This window comes from Hyalella azteca, unplaced genomic scaffold (genome assembly GCF_000764305.2).
Source record: "Hyalella azteca isolate HAZT.00-mixed unplaced genomic scaffold, Hazt_2.0.2 contig15733, whole genome shotgun sequence".
Lineage (NCBI taxonomy): Eukaryota > Metazoa > Arthropoda > Malacostraca > Amphipoda > Hyalellidae > Hyalella > Hyalella azteca.
The window spans coordinates 21423-41716 of record NW_025945573.1 but is presented as its reverse complement, the minus strand read 5'-3'; the positions used below and the strand labels follow the sequence as shown (position 1 = coordinate 41716).

The 20294-nt window shown below is 36.6% G+C and overlaps 1 protein-coding gene across 4 annotated transcripts; it reads left to right on the top strand.

The window, feature by feature from the left end:
- Positions 1 to 8362: 8362 nt before the first annotated feature.
- LOC108673974 lies at positions 8363 to 18548 on the top strand. 4 transcript variants are annotated; one of them, XR_001931013.2, is made up of 10 exons: positions 8363 to 8419; positions 8770 to 8905; positions 10835 to 10972; positions 12107 to 12370; positions 12529 to 12645; positions 13327 to 13419; positions 14627 to 14770; positions 15350 to 15508; positions 18113 to 18305; positions 18378 to 18548. XR_001931013.2 is itself a non-coding variant. In XM_047884618.1 (10 exons), the coding sequence occupies exons 2-9, from the start codon at positions 8770 to 8772 to the stop codon at positions 18235 to 18237; spliced, it is 1176 nt and encodes a 391-aa protein (XP_047740574.1). In that variant the 5' UTR covers positions 8363 to 8419; the 3' UTR covers positions 18238 to 18246; positions 18319 to 18548. The 4 variants fall into 4 exon arrangements, 3 of the variants coding, with proteins under 3 accessions (XP_047740574.1, XP_018017356.1, XP_018017355.1); XM_047884618.1 differs by having other exon boundaries at positions 18113 to 18246; positions 18319 to 18548; XM_018161867.2 differs by adding an exon at positions 11937 to 12067 and having other exon boundaries at positions 12238 to 12370; positions 18113 to 18548.
- Positions 18549 to 20294: the final 1746 nt, after the last annotated feature.

The following is a 20294-nucleotide window of genomic DNA, read 5'->3' as shown; positions in this document are numbered from 1 at the left end:
CAATTACTCAATGCGTCTTGTCTTGTAACTTGACAATGAATAAGTGATACATTCAAAACGTTGTTAAAGAAATAAAAACGTATATCGGTACTCTGATTTTTTATTTACCGATGCAAACGTAAAATATTGTTCGATATACTGAAAAAACTAATAAGACATTTTTCAGTAAAACGAATTCTCTGGTCTTCAATGAAACCTGCTTAATTAAAGGAACAAATTTTGCCAACCTATACTAATATTGTAATAATTGTAGCTGTTTAAAGAGTTTCGTTCGTACCACACAAAAATTGACTCGTAAGAAAAGATAATATCTCAGCAAATCTATTTAATGCATGCTCTTCAACTGTACTAAATAAAAATGAACACAATACAGAATTTGCAGCCTTCTAGGAGTTTTCCTCAGAGTCCGCGGAGCGGAATCACTCGTTGGAATCGCTACCTAAGATAACTAAGAAGTTGCATCAAGATGAATTAACATGGTATTTATCTTCCTTTCAGAATTTTGGAACTTTTTTCAATTCCATCATGTGTTAATTTAAACTTATTTATCTGGTAATATCGTAGCCTGAAATATGATAATACTATAAATTATTGCAACATTGGCATTCCTATAATCACATTTTTCATTTTTTTTGACTCAATTCTTTCATTTCCGCATAGTTTCGGCAAATGATTTAAAGAATATTTAAAGAACAATAGTCTTCTCTGATCTTTACAATAGTTCTAAATTTAATTAGTATTCCAAATTGTTCTAAATTTAATTAGTAATATAGTTTATATAAAAATACTCGTAGTTTTGTTTCATGGAAAATTAAGGCCGTTGAAATTGGTAGTGGTCCATCTCCTGATGCCTCCAGTGATTTAGTTTCCCTTGATAAGTTTCAAAATTCCTATTTTCTATTTGAAAAGAAGAACACAGTCATTATATGTGGTTCTATTCTACTCTTCCTAAAGTCGTTTGCATTCCATATTCTCGAAAGCAATTGTTTGTTTAAGATTGAAATTGGATTATCCCGAAAAGTAAACTTACGAGTACACTAACTAATACACTTGCATCAAGTAATTACTCCTGAAAATTATTCTACTGCGTCAAATGAGTGAAATCTATAGTTAGACAAAACATTTTTTGATTAAAATAAAATTTTCAACATTAGGTCAAATTTAGTAGCGAGTGTTAATAAAAGTGCAATTTGTCAGCTCAAATATTTTTTTTTCAATTCAATTGAGATTATAATAAATTATGCATTATGAAAGAAGTTGTAAGCTAATTTGCTCTATCGTTTTGTGAGCGGGTGATAAGAACAGCAAGATTGGAAACGTAAACGGCAGGTTGGAAGCTCCTGCAAACTTTAAGAAAAATGTTTTGCGATGTCAAAAATCGGCAAAAGGCCTAAGCTAAGCCGACTCAACCATTATAATCGCATAACATTGGAGTGCTCAATCCTTCCTGAACTCACTTGTAAGATTAAATCAATAAAATAATCCATATAAACATATGACTCTGAAAATAGCTTAAATGACGGAAAATAACTTTGATGACAATCAAACGCCAGCAAAATCAGATCACCTCAATAACTATTCGACAGCAAATTTATATATCGATACTTATTGCCAAATGAACTGTTTTCGCAACAATATCTTAAGATTAAAATTCAAAATCATTTCCTTGGTTTTGTGAGATTAAATCGAGCAGAAATATTAAAAATGTGGAGCATAATAATTGAATTCCATTCTAAAAAAAACACGACAGAACATGTTTCAGCCGCTCTCGACAATGTTATTCAGCCGTGCCTAACTTCCTCTGTTTTGCTATCCCTTTCATCCGCGTCGTGTTGCAGTCGTTCCAAACTTTGTCTAGCATGCAACTTATTTCAACGACATCGTGTTGCAGTTTCCGAACACCGGTCCATATTCAGCCGTTATCAACGAAGTTGTGTGTTGTCTTTATAGCGCATTTTCGCATTTATGAAAAAATGCACTATTGTGCTCGCCATGTCCGTCTGTCTGTCCGTCCGTGACTTTTCACGTTTTCGTCGACGAGAAAATGCGCTCTCTGTCACTCACTGCAGTGAGTACTGAGTTATATTTTTTAACTTCATTCGTGCTACAGCCGCTTGCAATGGTTTTATGTTGCAGTCGTTACCAATAGCACTACGATTTGGGTTATTTTAAATAACGTACTGCGCTGTAGTCACTGACTGGTCATTAACTGACGGGCTACGAGGACATTAATATCAAGCGGATTCAAGATCAATTTTTTCAATTTTAATTTCGAAATATTGAGTCGGAGAGACGTCGATGGTGCAATGTGCATGGACCACAGTAAAAACTTGACTGCATCTACTAAAATCAAGAATGCACTTCTAGCATAAGGAATAATTAGCGAACTTTGTATTGAGCAGTTAAAAATTATTTCTTTAGTCTTAAGACGTATTGATAATCGAAGACTAGAACAATTCGTGTCCGGCTCATTGAATTTATACGATTAATACATTAGCTGAATTGTGTAGTAAATTTAACAATTTTTTCATTTACTTCATTCCTCGCATCTATGGTCACCTTTGAATATATTGAATATATTACTGGTGTGGTTTTTCATCTCTGGTTAGTAGGACAAAAGAAATGAAAGTAATATAGTAAAGGTATTATTTAACATACTTTTATTGCATAGTACAGGTATACATATTTGCATACTTTTTTTGTGTTATAGTCATTCCAATCAGGTCAGCCTGCTGTATACAGTGGCTCGCAAAATTATTGGATACATAGCAATTTTCTTCATATCTCAAGTTAAAGTACGAGATTTTTTATAATATTTGGTCAGTATATTGCTAATGGTGCTAGAAACATTATATGCTCTGCTGATTCCTAGAAGCATTATATGCTCTGAGCTCTGCTGATTGTGTCCTTTTATACATCAATCGTAGCTTCCTCCAGGTCGCTTTTAATTTCACCACGAGTAACAAACGGGTTCTTCTGTACCTTCTTTATCCACCTTGCATTACCGTCCGTTAGTTTCCTTGGACGACCAGGTCTTGGAAGGTTAGCAACAGCATGCTTGGATGATATCATCAGGATGATTGCTTCCTGATGATATTTCCAACTGTACTCAATGATAGATCAGGCTCCTTGGATATTATTCGATACCCCTTACGTTTCTTGTGACAATCTATGATCATTTGACGCAAATTTGTCGCCAACTCTCGAGTTTTAGCCATTTAAAATTAGATTTTAAAGATAAAGCTGAATAATATCTTCACCGGAACACAAAATCTCATTAACAATAGCAAACTGCTCTGATTGGCCAATAAGATAACGTTATGAGGTTAGTGGAACGCCTGAAGTGAAAAGTGAATTTTGGGTACTTCAAAAAAGTTATTTTTGTTTATATATGAACATGTACCCAATACTTTTGCGAGGGTTACTTTTTCTATTTGTTAAATAAAATCTAATCAATGCATACTTTACAATATCCTTTCTATATAATTTTTTAACAATATCCTGACTAAATATTATAAAAAATCTCGCACTTTAAATTGAGATATGAAGAAAATTGCAATGTATCCAATACTTTTGCGAGCCACTGTAATTCCTCTCGAGCACCACTTTTTGTCGATATTCTATCCCGTCTATCCTATATTTATCTACCGTTTTTTTAATATAGATTACAAATTTCCTAGTGACCCATCCTCTCCGTCAGCCAGATTGGAGTCATTACTCAAGATGCAAAACAAAACTTGAATTTGAATAGAATTAGTATTTAGAACTTTTTAAATTCGTCTCTAAAGTTCCCCCAAAGCTAGAAATTTATTCACCTTCAAGTGGTAAAAAGTCTATTACAATTTCACGAGTACTGGTTTCAGTTAAACCGTTTCCAAAGTAGAAATAGTGTTCATACCTTTTTTAATTCAAGTTGAAAGTTCTGCTAAACGTAGAAATTTATTCATTTCAAAGCGGTGAAAAGTCTGTTATAATATCACGACTGTCAGTTTAATCGTTTCTAAAATAGAATTAGTATTCATAACTCTTTAAATTCAATTCGAAAGTTCCCCCAAACCTAAAAATTTATTTACCTTAAAGCGGCAAGAAGTCTATTATAATTTCACGAGTATTAGTTCAGCCGTTTCTAAAAAAAATCGGTTATATTTTCACGAGTATCACTACAGCCGTTATAAAAATGGAATTAGTATTCATAACTTTATAAGTTCAACTCGAAAGTTTCCCTAAGCATAGAAATTTATTCAATTTACAGCAGCAAAAAGTCTTTTATAATTTCACGATTATCAGTGCAGCCATTTCTAAAATAAAATTATTATTCACAACGTTTTAAATTGAACATGAAATTTCTCCCAAACTTAGAAATTTATTCACTTCAAAGCGGCAAAAAGTCTGTCAAAATTTCACGAGCATCAGTTCAGCTGAATTTCTATGAAAATTCTGAAAACAAGGTTCAAGTCCAGGAAAATTGATTATAGTTTCATTAAAACTTTTCGAAGACTTGCTTCATCATCAGTTAAAAACTTCTCAAAGTACAAGCATAATTAACAGAAAGACCAATAGCTTCCTGAATTGGCTTATTTCAGTTTTTATATTAATTAATGATCGTTTCATGTTATTTCCACATCATTGCTTTCCTCCTGTGTGGTCGTTTTGTTGACCGTATTATCTACAATTAGTATTTAACTTTTTGCCAATTTGCTCATCTGTTAGCTGCGTCTTAGCAAATCGTAGAAAAATTCTTACCTTCTCTAGAACGTTCTGTTATATTATTTTGCATTTATGTTAACTTTGTCCCAGGTAAAAAAATTGTTCAGAGTATCTCTGCAATGCTACGCTTGTTCTGGCTAGAGTTCCAAGAGCCACTCAATACTAGCCAGGCAGGAACAATAAGAAATAAAGTCTTCCGAAATCGTCATTTAAATCTTCTTTATTTCAATTTTTTGTCAAACTGCTGGACAGAAAGCGCCGCAAATAAATAGAAAGTCAAAGATACAAAAGATACGTGTTTTTCAATTAATCAAGGATTCAGGTTTAACGACATATGAATCATAATGTTGCCAGATGTATCACAATGAATAGCTTATGACTGCAAGTTACTGAACTTACGTGAATGCATGCAGCCCTAGTCTGAATTGGAAAACTTAAGTTGGAATTTGGTTGCTTTACCCTAGTCATGAGAGATAAACAAATTTGCGTTACACTGGTGATAATTACACATACAGAGCACGACTCACTAAGATACAGGATCAACGAACGTGTTGAGATTCACAAATCACAATAAATTGACAAAACATGAATAACACTTATAACTAAACGGTCTATGGAGTAGCGCAGCTGTAGCGCTACTCCCAGCAGAAGCTGCTATAAACACAATGTGCGGGCGGGGCGGCCGTGCATTTGAATACTGTGACGTCCGCGCTATTAGCGTCCGAATAAAAAATTACACGTCATGCGCGTACAGGACGTGACAACGCTACTAATTAAATCGTGCCATTTCACTCATGATGTGGATGAGCCTGTTTATTTAATGGTCTCAATGTACGCAAATCCGTTCGATGGCTTCTTTATTACTAAGCTGCTTCTATTGTTGAAATAAGTCACCGATTACTGATCCTGCGTTTGTCTTTGTCTTTACAAAAGTGGCATCGTTTAGAGGAATACCATGGTCGCTTCATGGGGCACCAGCGAGGGGTTGCAACTAAACTCGAACATGTTTGAATGTTATTAAAGTTGAGTTGATTTCCTAAATCGCTGTCCAATGAAGATATCAGATGCGATGAGCATTTTCAGATTTCGACTCCACCTCTGGTTCCTTGGGTTTAAGTAGTCTTGAATCATTGCATATTTTTAACAGAAACCTTGTATTAACATCGCTTACAGTTACTTTACGTTTGACATTTTTAATCAATAAATGTTCATTATCACTTTTATTCAGTAATTCTGTCTTTTTCCATTAATTGCCTCTCTTTACTTTAAAATTGTTTCAGCTAATTATTGACCTGTCTCTGAAACATTTTTATGAAGACAAGGTGAATTTACTTTGTTTTGGTTTCTTTTTTTTTTTTTTTTTTTTTTTTGACAAAATGGGTAATCGAGAAATCTCCAGGAACTGATTAATTAATTTCGAACATTCAGTCTTGGTGTCGCGTATTTCCACCTTCACATTCACTTGATTCATGCTCGGCAGAAAGTGAAATCAAATATACGCATATATAATTGCATTTCTCCACGCCATATAGATTTTCTAAACAATATAGTAAAAACTTTGAAATGCGGGCTTTGCAGGACGAAAAACAATTACTTTCCAAAAAAACTTATTATCTATTATGGCATAATTCTTAGTTTGACCGCAGCTTGTCATTTTTTCAAAAGTACCTAAAATTTCCTATTCAAAATCCGGTTCGCGTTCATGGATCGGGATATCATTAAAATTTTATTTTAATTGTAAGATTCATCATTATTTGAAATGAGTGAAGCTGAGACCTTTTTAGATGGTGTTTCCATGTGATATTGATGAACAATTATCCACCTCTTGAGCTTCTTCAAGCATCTTTGTATGGCATACGCTTCCTCCGTTTGAAATGAAAATTGTCAAACAAACTTTGCATAAACTTGTACTCTAGCTATCACAAAACGCGTAATGTTCAGTTAGTAGCGATACACATTGGGCCCTCAACGTTCTTTAAAGTCTTACTCTGTTTTCATGTTCGTCAGTGAATTTTTTAATGAAGCTTATTAAACTATACCCTTTACCTAATACATGGATGTGAGATGAATTAACTTTTAATAAATGTATCGAGCAATTAAGAATCAAATTTAAACGCGTCTTCAATCGCGCTGGTGGAATGGTAGCTCATGATTTCAGTCATATATAGCGGCAACTCGTTATCTATTGTATTAAAGTAAGAGACTGTTTTCTTACGAAAATTTTATCATCAGTTAATATCATGATCATATATATTATTTATACTAGATTTAGGGAAAGCCCTGGACACATTTTGCGGTTATGTGAAACCCCTTTCAAGTATATGCAAATCATTCATTCGTGATACGGGTATTGAAGCTTCTCTAGAGCCAGCTTCTCATTTGTAGAGCTTTCAATCCGGTGAATGGAATGCTCAGAATCACCTTGTCAGATCATCGTCAATCCATGCACTTTAAGGTTCGCAGTTGGCAAGTGAAAGAACCATGGGGAAATTTCCTATACGTGTTGATGACCTTGACCCGACGCTCTTTCCAAGGCCTTGGACGAAATGTTTATTCCTCTCAAATGCACCCGATGGCATTGACTACATTACTATTCCTCAACCCAACTGCATTGCTATTCCTCAACCCAACTGCATTGCTATTCCTCAACCCAACTGCATTGCTATTCCGCAACCCCAACTGCATAATTACTATTCCCGGAACACGTTAAAACTGCGATATCATGGGGTATGGTTTACCTGCTGTCTATATGCCAAAGATAAAGCGCACCCGAAAGATTTTTTTTCATTTGAGAACATTCCCATAATTAATCATCTACATAAACATAATGCACTATGTGCTGCGACCAAGAATCGTTATGAGGCACACTCGTTATCCTTTGGGTAGGCAATGCGCAATTTTTATTATAGGTTCTCTTAAAATCTTCGTGCCGAGTTAGTACTTCTTCAGGACGGAATCGCCACAATGAGAACCTGTCATAATAATCTACTTGTACCTGTTACGAGGCCGTTTTCAGGCTTCGTTACATCACCTACAATTACAAGCCTTTTCATCAATCACGCTCCAATGATTTGGTTTTAATCATTTAGCAGAGATATTTATTTGGCTGAATTCATTTCACTGAACGTCAATCATTTTCCTTACATTTGTTTAAAGTTAAACATGTCATACAAACGAAAAAGTTTAATAAGCCAAATTATTATGTAATAATTCACGTACAGAAATGAAAATGTTGGAAAATAGCTCTCAATTAAAAGAAGAAAAATGTCGCTTTGCGATTAAAAAGTGCCATAAGCCAAAAAGTTAACTGGACGATATATATTTTATAATGCACTACCAGCTTTTGACCAGCGAAAAGCATGCGCAGTAAATTTCACGCAAAGTCGATGAATGCGCCTGAACTAACATGTGTTCATTAGCATCCTATTGAAGGTCCCTATATGTGCATTGTCATAAGGGAAAGAATAAACCGCACCGTCCATGAATGTTCGTAGATTATTAATGTGTAATAATTGCGCAGGTGCCAAAACAGAACAAAAAGCCTTAATTTTGCATCATATCGCTCCTTTCGTTCACCATAATGCACTCATGAACACCTGTCGTATTCCCCTTGACTTGCCTGACATAAAAGCATGAGGGATCCCAGAATATGTTCCAGTTTGCGTTGAGTGACGCTCTACTTTATTAGTAAAACTAAACTTTTCCTGTCTTGGTAAGTAAATTTTTTTTAAATATGTTTAGGTAACGATATGGAACAGTTGAACACTAACGGGTTATTGACAGACTGCATGATATTAAGATTGTAATTTCAATATATGGATACAAATTATATATGCTTTGCAACGATCTCATTACACGATAATCTTAATATTTCCAGTTTCCAGATAATATATCCAGTTTTATATCAATAAAAATGTCTCGTTTGGGTCCATTCACCGCAATGCAACCAGCGAACAAACTAATAATAAATTAATTAATTAACTTTTCGGGAAACAGCGATGGGAACGAAAATTTTCTTTGACTTGACGCGTAATAAATCATCCTTATTCTATCTTTGTGCAGATGAATTATTTAACAAAGATGTATAGCGTGTGGCTCTTCGCGTCTATGTGCGTAGCCGTGTACGCTTCGCCTTCCAATTCCCGAGACCGGCAAGCGTCCGCACACATGTCCGCGTTGTCTGAACTTGCTGCCCGACGTGAGTGCATATGCATAATTATTATTACTATTAAATGGCAGGATTTACTTGTTTACACACGTGCGATCGATGACCAGAGAATTCGTTGATTTCTATTATCAGTGAATGGAACTTTTCTTCAGATGGACGGTAGATCAAAAGGCAAGTTTCAGGAAGTAATTCTTATTTATTAACGACGTTTCGAATGCAACAAACATTTGTTGTGGTCATGGGTGTCACGGAGCCAGTTCAATTCATCGATGTTCTTGAGATGAAGCTGCTCGATTGGAATATTTTGAGGTCGGTTCAGATACTCTTCGGAGTCTCCAGATTTCATATTTATGACTTCACTCTTGATGTTTCTCGAAATTAGTTCAGATCTGCGTCTCACAGTTATTATGTTATCTCTTGCTGCCGGGTCTTGGGTGCAGAAATTAATATTAAATGCCGGGTCTTGGGTGCAGAAATTAAAATTTCTCCTACCACCAAAGACAAGCTCTCTACCTTACCAGGTCTCAAAGCAAGCAAGTTCATCTCAAAATCGTCGATGAATTCAACAGGCTATGTGACACTCTTGACAACAATGTCAAATTCCAAACTAAACGCATGAAAGACCCTTGCAAAAACGCGGGAGTTTTCCGAGAGGCCGGTGTAGTCTATAAATTTTGCTTCAAAGAAGGTTGTAGACTTCTTCATGTTTTAGACAACATCGGACAGATTGGACAAACAATCAAGACACCGAGCCGCTGTCTCGTTAGCTACCTTCAGACTGGAGGGCAGGTGAATCACGCGAGACAAGCTTACAACCGGACCGTCACTCGCATTGTGCTGAACGTACTCACCAGCATCGTGATCATGCAGTGGCCTGACAACAACCGACCGGCGATAGCTGAACTCCTCATCTCTACAGATTGGATCCCAGCTATCTATTTTCTGACTACCGGATCTGTCTGAACTCTGAAAGAATTTTCCGAGTAATTTTTGGTCCAAAATTTTACTGTTGTATCCTAGTTACTTATATTATGTACTTATTTCCACCAAAATTTCAATGTTTAATGCTTTTTAACTTGAAAATGAATGTTTGTTGCATTCGAAACGTCGTTAATAAATAAGAATTACTTCCTGAAACTTGCCTTTTGATCTACCGTCCATCTGAAGAAAAGTTCCATTCACTGATAATAGAAATCAACGAATTCTCTGGTCATCGATCGCACGTGTGTAAATTATTATTACTTATACATGTCGATTGAAGATCAGCGAATTCGTTGATTTAAATTATCAGAGAGTGGAACAATTCTTCACTGTAGAATTGTTAGACCAGAGAATTCTTCGAATTCTCTGGTCTTCATTCAAACGTGTATAAACAAGCAAATTCTGCCATCTAAAAATAACTATTATTGCATATACAGTGCACACTTGTATTCGTAGGGAAAGCACGCATACGCATAATTATTGTTACATACACAGTGCACACTTGTATTTGTAAGGCAAGCACGCTAAGGGAGCCATGATACCAGAAACAGTAAGAACATTTCTCGAAGTGATTCAGAGCCAATTTAACATCAGCTATGTCAAGCATTATATGTCAGCACCACTAACCACAATTGTATACTGGAATATTTCGTTTCGAATAATCGGCGTACTTACTGTAAGTACAGTAGGTTATAGCGTCAATATTCTTGTTATACTCAGCATTATATCATTAACCGTTGATATACCTACAACTTATCGTCCGTACTGAAATACAGCATATTATTGCGTAAATATTCTTGTTATTCTAAGCATTATGTTGTTTAACCATTGATGTACCTGCTACTAGTTTATAATGCTTCGCCTTTTCTTGATAAAGTATACATTAATTAACCAGAAGTATAAAATATAAATAAAGTGTGCAAACGAGTTACATTGTGGTGTAAATAATTATATGCCATTTTATATTATATATTACAGTTTTCATCACAATCGCACCTGACCCCTGCACCACGAACTCAAAAACTCAAGGAATCTGCTACTGGAGCTCCGACTGTACGAAGCTCCAGGGCACCGCAGACGGCAGCTGCGCTCTGGGCTTAGGAGTTTGCTGCTCATGTGAGTTAATGTTAGACATCACATTAATGTGAGTACTGTCATCACTTAAAACATTAATAATGTTAGGCATCAAAATGTTAGGCATCACATTAATGTGAGTGATGTCGTCACTTAAAACCTTCATAATGTTAGGCATCTCATTAATGTGAGTGATGTCGTCACTTAAAACCTTCATAATGTTAGGCATCTCATTAATGTGAGTGATGTCGTCACTTAAAACCTTCATAATGTTAGGCATCTCATTAATGTGAGTGATGTCGTCACTTANTCATAATGTTAGGCATCACATTAATGTGAGTACTGCCATCACTTAAAGCCTCCATAATGTTAGGCATCACATTAATGTGAGTACCGTCGTCACTTAAAGCCTTCATTATGTTAGGCATCACATTAATGTGAGTACTGCCATCACTTGTAGCCTTCATAATGTCAGGCATCATATTTATTCATTCAAGGGTTTAAGGATTAATATAGTTCAGTATTTAGTACGAAATTGTCAAGTAATGAACGTAGGGTAAGAACCCTTTAGCATAATTAAGGATATATTACAAATTGGCTCCGGTTAATGAAATTCATTACGGTGATGGAGTATACGTGAAACGACATTTTTCAACACTGGAGTCGATGTGATGAAAATTTAAACGATGTGATTACACTCAGAATTACAGTAGGAAAGATGAATAGATTTAAACAATAATTAAATAAGTAAATATTTCAACCCGTCATACCTGGGACAATACTAACGGATACTTCAAATATAATTATTTGTTGAATCTCTACGCTAATTTGTTGGGACATTATTGCGTTCAACATATGATGACTTCAAACATTTAATTAATTTTCAAAATAATTACTTCTAATAAAAATAAGATATGTGATAAAATATGTTATTCCCACTTGAATGGACACAATTTCACAGTTTGGCCGTCAAGAGCTTAAATTGTTAATTTTCTATAATTATCAGTTATACGCAGTTGTGGTGCCACAACAAAGATTGATGGAACGTTGTTCCGCAATCCTAACTTCCCGTCGACCACAACCGTCGCCAGCTCCTGCACACTCCAAATAACTCCTGCCAGCAGCAACATCTGTCAGATCCGCCTAAATTGTTAATTTTCTAATATTTATTTACAGTTATTAGGAGTTGTGGTGCCACAACAAAGATTGATGGAACGTTGTTCCGCAATCCCAACTTCCCGTCGACCACCACCGCCGCCAGCTCCTGCACACTCCAAATAACTCCTGCCAGCAGCAACATCTGTCAGATTCGCCTCGATTTTACTGACTTCAATTTGGCTCAGCCCAACGAGGAAGGAGAATGTGTAACGGATTCCCTGAAAGTTACTGGAGGAACATCCACTGTTCCAGTGATTTGTGGACAAAATTCCGGGCAACATCGTAAGTGAAATGGAATGAGTCGATTCTTGAATGACCATGTGTACTGCTAAAATGTGACAACATAGTATACCGCATTTATTTTTCCACATATTTATGATTCATGTAGAGTCGAGAATTAACCATTAAGTGAAATGTGATTTTTACAATTTCATTGATAGTTTACATGGATGTGACCCCTACGTTTGGAAGCGTCAATATAAAGATCGACACAACATCAGTGGGCAAGAAATGGAACATCGTTGTCACTCAAATTAAATGCGACTCTGTTAACAAAGGTGCGTAGATGTCATGTAAATATGCCAGCAAACACATAGGAAACATTTTCAAGAGTTTGTTCTTGACGTGTTTTTTCCTCTTTTGGTAGGACTATCATGGAAGCATTGACAACTTGAACACATTTTAGTCAAATATAATGAATAAATAAGTTAAGTTCGAGGTCGAATAACCCACTAACATTATTTTAACGGTCCAAATTAGAAGGCGGGTTCTTAGTTATGTACGACGTACATTCAGCTGACAACGCAGCAATAAGATTGTATTGTTGCTTGTATGGATGATAGGTTGATAGCTTGGTGGCCACTTATCATTTCGTTTTGGAGGCGTTTCCCACAGTGTTATTGAAATTGTTCGTATGTTTTCACGAGTAACATTAAACACAAGTAACGCACATTCACACCTGTAACGTACACAAGTAACGCACATTCAATAACGTAAACATGGTTAGAAATACTAATATCCATCTGTAATGAAAGTATCAAGATTCAAGCGTACACTCAGAGATACGAATGAGACTTTGTCAGAATAACGATGCACTTTTTGCTCTTGTGAGAGTCATCCTGACCAGGTTGGCTCAGCAAAATTGCGTTTCAGTTAAGAAATTGCAGGAAAAGTGTCATGATTAGGACAACACGACTCACAAATTTTTCTGAGATTATAGTTGGTATTTCTTTCGGCAGCTCCCACGGGCTGCCTGCAGTATTACACCAGCACGACTGGAACAATTAAAAGCTTCAATTATGACACCAGCCTCGCCACAGCCGCCCCTACAGGTGAAATTTCGTGGCCAGAACCCTCTCATTAATTATTTTATAAGCCCTCTCCCTCCCCTAATTATTTTAAAGAACCCTTTTCCTAATTATTTTAAATAGCCCTTTAAAATAAATTATTTTAAAAGAACCCTCTTCCTAATTATTTTATAAGCCCTCTCCCTCCCCTAATGATTTTAAAGAGCCCTCTTCCTAATTATTTAAAAAATCCCTCTCCCTCCCCTAATTATTTTAAAGAACCATTTCCCTTATTACTTTAAAAAGCCCCCTCCTTTCCGTAAGTATTTTAAAAGCCCTATCCCTCCCCTAATAATTTTAAAGAGCCCCATCGCTCCCTTAATGATTGCAAAAAAAAACCTCTCTTCCTAATCATTTTAGAGAACACTTTCCTCTCTCTAATTATCGTAAAGAACCTTCTCCCTAATTATTTGAAATAACCCTTTCCCTCTCCCTAATAATCCTAAAGAACCTTCTCCCTAATTATTTGAAATAACCCTTTCCCTCTCCCTAATTATCCTAAAGAACCCTCTCCCTAATTATTTGAAATAACCCTTTCCCTCTCCCTAATAATCCTAAAGAACCTTCTCCCTAATTATTTTAAATAACCCTTTCCCTCTCCCTAATTATCCTAAAGAACCTTCTCCCTAATTATTGGAGACCTCTCCTTCGCCCTAATTCTATCTCTCGACACTTCTTTGCTCTGTATTGAATTCTTTCTAAATCTTTTGTAAGTTTCATTTTACTTGCTAAAAATTTAGATTTACTTCGATATTTCTGTAGATTTTAATACAATTTCATCTCAATGTTAAGCAAATGATACATTGCAGTGTATCATGATTACTAAAAAATTGTATTTCTAATATATTTACATACTGAATTGAGTAAAGACTACAGATTATAAGACGCAAATAAAGTTAACACACATGATAATTGTAATTTTAAACGATCAGACAATGCATAGAACTTTTCACTTCCATTTACGTCATTGCTAATTTTTTTTATGAATTTACTTATTAATACATTTGAACTCCAGAGTGCGGTATTTTTAAATTGTTAAGACTGAAACAAACCAATAATTTGTAGTCGATCATGTTGCCGAGGTATGAACTTTTAAGTCACAAATCTGTCAAGCCTCTCGTCATTGACTTAATCATTGCCGCCATTGTATAGTTGAACACCACTTTTAATCCCCACTGAATATCTCCCACAGCCACCACCCAACTTATAGACCAGCGTTATAAAGCGTGCATCAAGAGTCAGGCAGGCTACTGCAGCGTAGCTTACTCAAAGAGCTCTGGGATTGCCAACGATAACACCTTCTCCATGACTGGAGACCCGACCTCCATAGCTCCAGGTGAGTCAATCCGTGGACTCAGAAGCCCCACCTTCTCCATGACTGGAGAAGACCCAACCTCCATAGCTCCAGGTGAGTCAGTCCATGGTCTCAGAAGCCCCACCTTCTCCATGACTGAAGACCCTGCCTAGATAGCTCCAGGTGAGTCAGTCCGTGGACTCAGAAGCCCCACCTTCTCCATGACTGAAGACCCTGCCTAGATAGCTCCAGGTGAGTCAGTCCGTGGACTCAGAAGCCCCATCTTCTCCATGACTGGAGACCCTACCTCCATAGCTCCAGGTGAGTCAGGGGAGACCCTGCCTACAGTGAATAATTTTTCAGATTTTTGTACAGTTTAATAAACGAGAAATAGGTTATATGAAGAAATTTTTAGCAATCCGGCTCAAGGATTACTGTTGATAGTGATAATTATCTTTCTTGAATTAAAATTTATTAAATCTATCAAATATTCAAGGTAGGAAATTATTTTAAAAATGTTGTATTCTATCCTTGACATGAAACGAACCGTTTTTATATTCCACTTTCCTCCCCCGTTTCCACTTTGCATCGCCAATGACACGTAGGATGCTTGTCCTGCAGGAACCCTCCCTCCAGGACTAGCAGGTAGCGCGTCTTGCACCACAGATTATCTGATAATTCCTAGCGGCGTCATAACTGACTGGAGTCCGGCCATTTATAGCCCGACCATTACTTCAGCTGATCGCTTCTGTGGCACGAATTTTCCCCGCACAGTCAGAAGTAAGTGGTTCCATTTGAAATTTATGACGATACATTTATGCATCGACAAAAATGATAAATGTCGATACATAAAGGAAGTTGTAAATTTATGTCGATACAAATTTACAACTTCCCTCATTTTTCTAAAATATTGTTCGTAGCGAATTCTAGCTAAAATCTAGACTCTCGCGGACTGATAAATCAAACACTTTTGGAGCAGGTCATAAAGATTTTGGTCCATGTCAGGGTAGCACTTCTAATTTTCTGATTTATTCATGCATATAAAGTTTCGGTCTGTAACGGCAATTTTTCCTTCGAGATCTCATCGATAATAATGCATTCATGATAATACAAAATCAAAATTAGAATAAGAACATCGAAGACTGAATTCACTAACCCAAACTGTCTTGCAAGTGACCAAAATTGTAATTTGTTTTCGTACGAATAATTTAGCTGTACCTGATAGGTCTACAGATTCCTCTTTATAATATTTTTTAAAACAATGTTCATCTCCAGATATATGCTATTTTCACACACACTATATACAACATTAATAATATTATCCTGCATGCACAACATCAAATTCACCAAAATATACTCGCACCAACAAAAATTATCTTGTTAATTCTAACTTGTACACTTTTTAGCGCATTTTCTCATTTATGAAAAAAGGCACTATTGTGCACGCCATGTCCGTCTGTCCGTCCATCTGTCTGTCCGTCTGTCTGTCTGTCCGTCCGTGACTTCATGTTTTTGTCGACGAGAAAATGCGCTCTCTGCCACTCACTGCAGTGAGTACTGAGTTATATTTTTTATAATATTTTTCAAGCAATGTTCATCATCAGATATAAGTTATTTTCACACACTATACAACATTAATAATATTAACTTGCATGCATAACATCAAATTAACCAAACTAGTCGCGCACCGACAGCAATTCTCTTGTTACAGTGGAGAAAATAAGTATTTAGTCAGTCACCAATTGTGCAAGTTCTCCCACTTAAAATGATGAGAGACCTGCAACTGACATCATAGGTAGACCTCAACTATGAGAGACAAATGTGAAAAAAATTGAGAAAATCATTTTGTCGGACTAAAAGATGTTATTTGCAAATGATGGTGGAAAATAAGTATTTGGTCACCTACAAACAATCAAGATTTCTGGTTGTCACAGACCTGTAACTTCTTTCATTAAGAGACTTCACTTTCCCCCATTCATTACCTGTATTAATGGAACCTGTTTGAAGTCGTTAACTGTATAAAGACAACTGCCCACAACCTCAAACAGTCACACCCGGAACTCCATTATGGTGAAGACGAAAGAGCTGTCGAAAGACACCAGAAACCGAATTATAGACCTGCACAAGGCTGGAAGGACTGAATCACAAGAGGCAAACAGCTTGGTGTAAATAAATCTACTGTGGGAGCCAGAATCATAAAATGGAAGACCCACAAGACCACTACTAATCTCCCTCGATCTGGGGCTCCACGCAAAATCGCAGTCCGTGGGGTCAAACGATTACAAGAACGGTGAGGAAAAATCCCAGAAACACAAGGAGGATCTAGTGAATGACATGCAGAAAGCTGGGACCAACGTTACAAAGGCTACCATCAGCAACACACTACGACGCCAGGGACGAAGATCTTGCAGTGACTGACGTGTCCCCCAACTTGAGCTAGTCTATATTCAGGCACGTTCGAAGTTTGCTAGAGAGCAGTTGGATACTCCAGAAGAGTATTGGGAGAATGTCATATGGGCAGATGGAACCAAAGTAGGATGATTTGGTAAAAACACAACTCGTCGTGTTAGGAGGGAAGTGAGTGCGGAGTTTCAGCAAAAGAACATCATACCAACTATGAAGCATGTGGGTGGAAACATCATGCTTTTGGGCTGTTTTTCTGCAAATTAAGGGACCAGGACGGCTGGTCCGTATACATGAAAGAATAAATGGGGCCATGTATCGTGAGATTTTGGGTGCAAACCTCCTTCCATCAGCAAGGGCAAAAAACGTGGCTAGGTCTTTCAGCATAACAATGATCCCAGCACACTGCCAGGGCAACAAAGGAATGGCTTCGTAAGAAATATTTTTAAATCCTGGAGTGACCTAGCTAGTCTCCCGATCTCAACCCCATTGAAAACCTTTGGAAGGAATTGAAAGTCGCCGACAGCCCCAAAACATCACTGCTCTAGAGATCTGCATGGAGGAATAGCCAACAGGCCAGCAACAGTGTGTACCAACCTTGCAAAGACTTACAGATAACGATTGACCTCTGTCATTGCCAACAAAGGATATGCGATAAAGTTTTGAGATGAACTTTTGTTCATCTCAAAATTTTGAACTTGATGATTTTTTTTAACTTGAAGAACTTTTGTTCATCTTTGTTGACTAAATACTTATTTTCCACCATCATTTGCAAATAACATCTTTGAAAGTCCGACAAAATTAATTTCTCATTTTTTCACATTTTGTCTCTCATAGTTGAGGTCTACCTATGATGTCAATTGCAGGCCTCTCTCATCATTTCAAGTGGGAGAACTTGCACAATTGGTGACTGACTAAATTCTTATTTTCCCCACTGTATTTCTAACTTGTACACTCTTTTCACTTTGTTCCCCACGACAGCTTCGGTGCAACCGTTCGCGCTCACCGTCGTCCACGACGAGCAAGAAACTTACCCCGCGGACGCCGCGCTCAACGATGGCCCCAACGCCGGGTTTTCTCTTAACTACAGAATGCAAGCTTGCTAAATCAATAAAATTTCTGTTTGATATTTGAACCAAAACAGTCAACTAGAAAATTGTTTGTTAAAATGAAGGTTAGTCAAGAAAATTTCCGTTTGATATTTGAACCAAAACTGTCAACTAGAAAATTGTTTGTTAAAATGAAGGTTAGTTTGGACCGAAATTGGACAGGAAAGCGACCCAACATGTACAACGATGAGTCGTATGCAGTCATAACAGTTTCTTTTCTGTCTAAATATTTCTAAGTTTCTGATGCAACAAGCATCAGTGAGATGACCTGTGGCGTGTCCAAGACTTCAATATATTTATGGAATGTGGACTTGAGTTTAAGCTAACCTTAATACAGAAGAGATTGCATATAACTTTGGCAAATTTTATGACCAAATTTAAGAACTTAACAGAAACATCTCTATGTATATCATGTATTTTTTATAACTTATGACCGATCTATGGTGCCGTTCTTCTAAAAACGAACCGGGTAATAGAACCTGATGCAGAGAAAAGATTTATAATTAGTACATGGTTCTTTAAATGCACAGGCTGAGGAGTGACGCTTCAAATAATGTAAAACGTCATTTATTTACACTATATTCATTAACCACTTTTATTAGAAGCTTCACTAGCAAAAATGAATTACATTGTTGATAGTCAAAAGCAGCAATGAACTGGAGCAAGCATCATGTTCATCAGGGGAGCAAGTACCATGTTCATCAGGGGAGCAAGCATCATGTTCATCAGGGGAGCAAGTATCATGTTCATCAGAGAAGCAAGTATCATGTTCATCAGAGCAGCAAGTATCATGTTCATCAGAGCAGCAAGTATCATGTTCATCAGAGGAGCAAGTATCATGTTCATCAGAGGAGCAAGCTTGTATCCTTGTCATCAAAATTTTACGGTTTATGTAAACAAGTTCAAAATTTAATTCCTTTTCCTATTCTCCTAAAATTATTCCCCCATCAGGGGAATAATTCATAGTATGCCTATGAATTATTCCTCTAATTTTGTAGGAAAATGCCTTGCTTACGCAGCAGATTTCTAGTAGTTTTCACGAGACAATCTGCTTGTGGCTTCGGCACGACATTTTTCAAGTGTTTACTCACCGTGATTCAGACTGAGCAAAAAACCTGGAAAATAACCTAAAAAAATTTAACGAAAGCAAAAAATATATATATATTTTTTTATATTGCTGCCATTGACGGTTTCGTGATATTGCCTTTAAATTTTATGTTCCGCGTAAAACAAGCTAATAACGTTTGACTCAAGTTCATAGCGACGATTTGTCAACATATTAAATTAATGTTTTTTATAAAACTATTCCTTGTAATATTTGAACTCGGTATTTTTTCGCTGAACTTTTAAACATGGAGAAATTAGAGTTAATTGATCGACATTTGTTGAAACATGCATCCCTCGGATTGATGATAAATAATTAATCGTAATTGCTGGTGAAAAAGATCATGAATATGAATTTTGTTCATAAAATACTACTAACCATAAAATTAAAAATCTGACGGCGTTAACCAAAGCAACTCGAACCACACAGAAAATAGGTAGATATTATACATTAAATAAAGTAATGTGGTCATTAAGTAAATATCCTTTTATAGCTTACAAATCACCTTAATCCTAACAACCCGCCATTAGAATATAATAGAATAGAAGTGTCGGCGTTGAAGAAATAGGCCCATGGCCTGTTGCCGATTCGTGAATTTTTCGTGACTTGATCCGCAAGGGATCCGGCCTTTGGAACCCGATCTTTCCATAACTGACGATTGATTGAGATAGCTGCTGGACTTATTGCCTGGTCCGTAATTTGCTAGGCATTTTAAGACTGAACATATGCTCCTGCATAGCTTCGTCTAGTCTGTTTTTGAAGATGTTCATACTCGGAGCGTCAACGATGCTATCAGGGAGGTTGTTCCACATGTCGGTGACTCGAAGCGAGAAGAAATGTTTCGCATGGATGTGTTCCAACGCTGTTTTTTTAGTTTATATAGCTGTGGCCCCTGGTGTTGGTTCTTGTTTCAAATTCTAGAAATTCAAATTCATTAACCTAACAACTC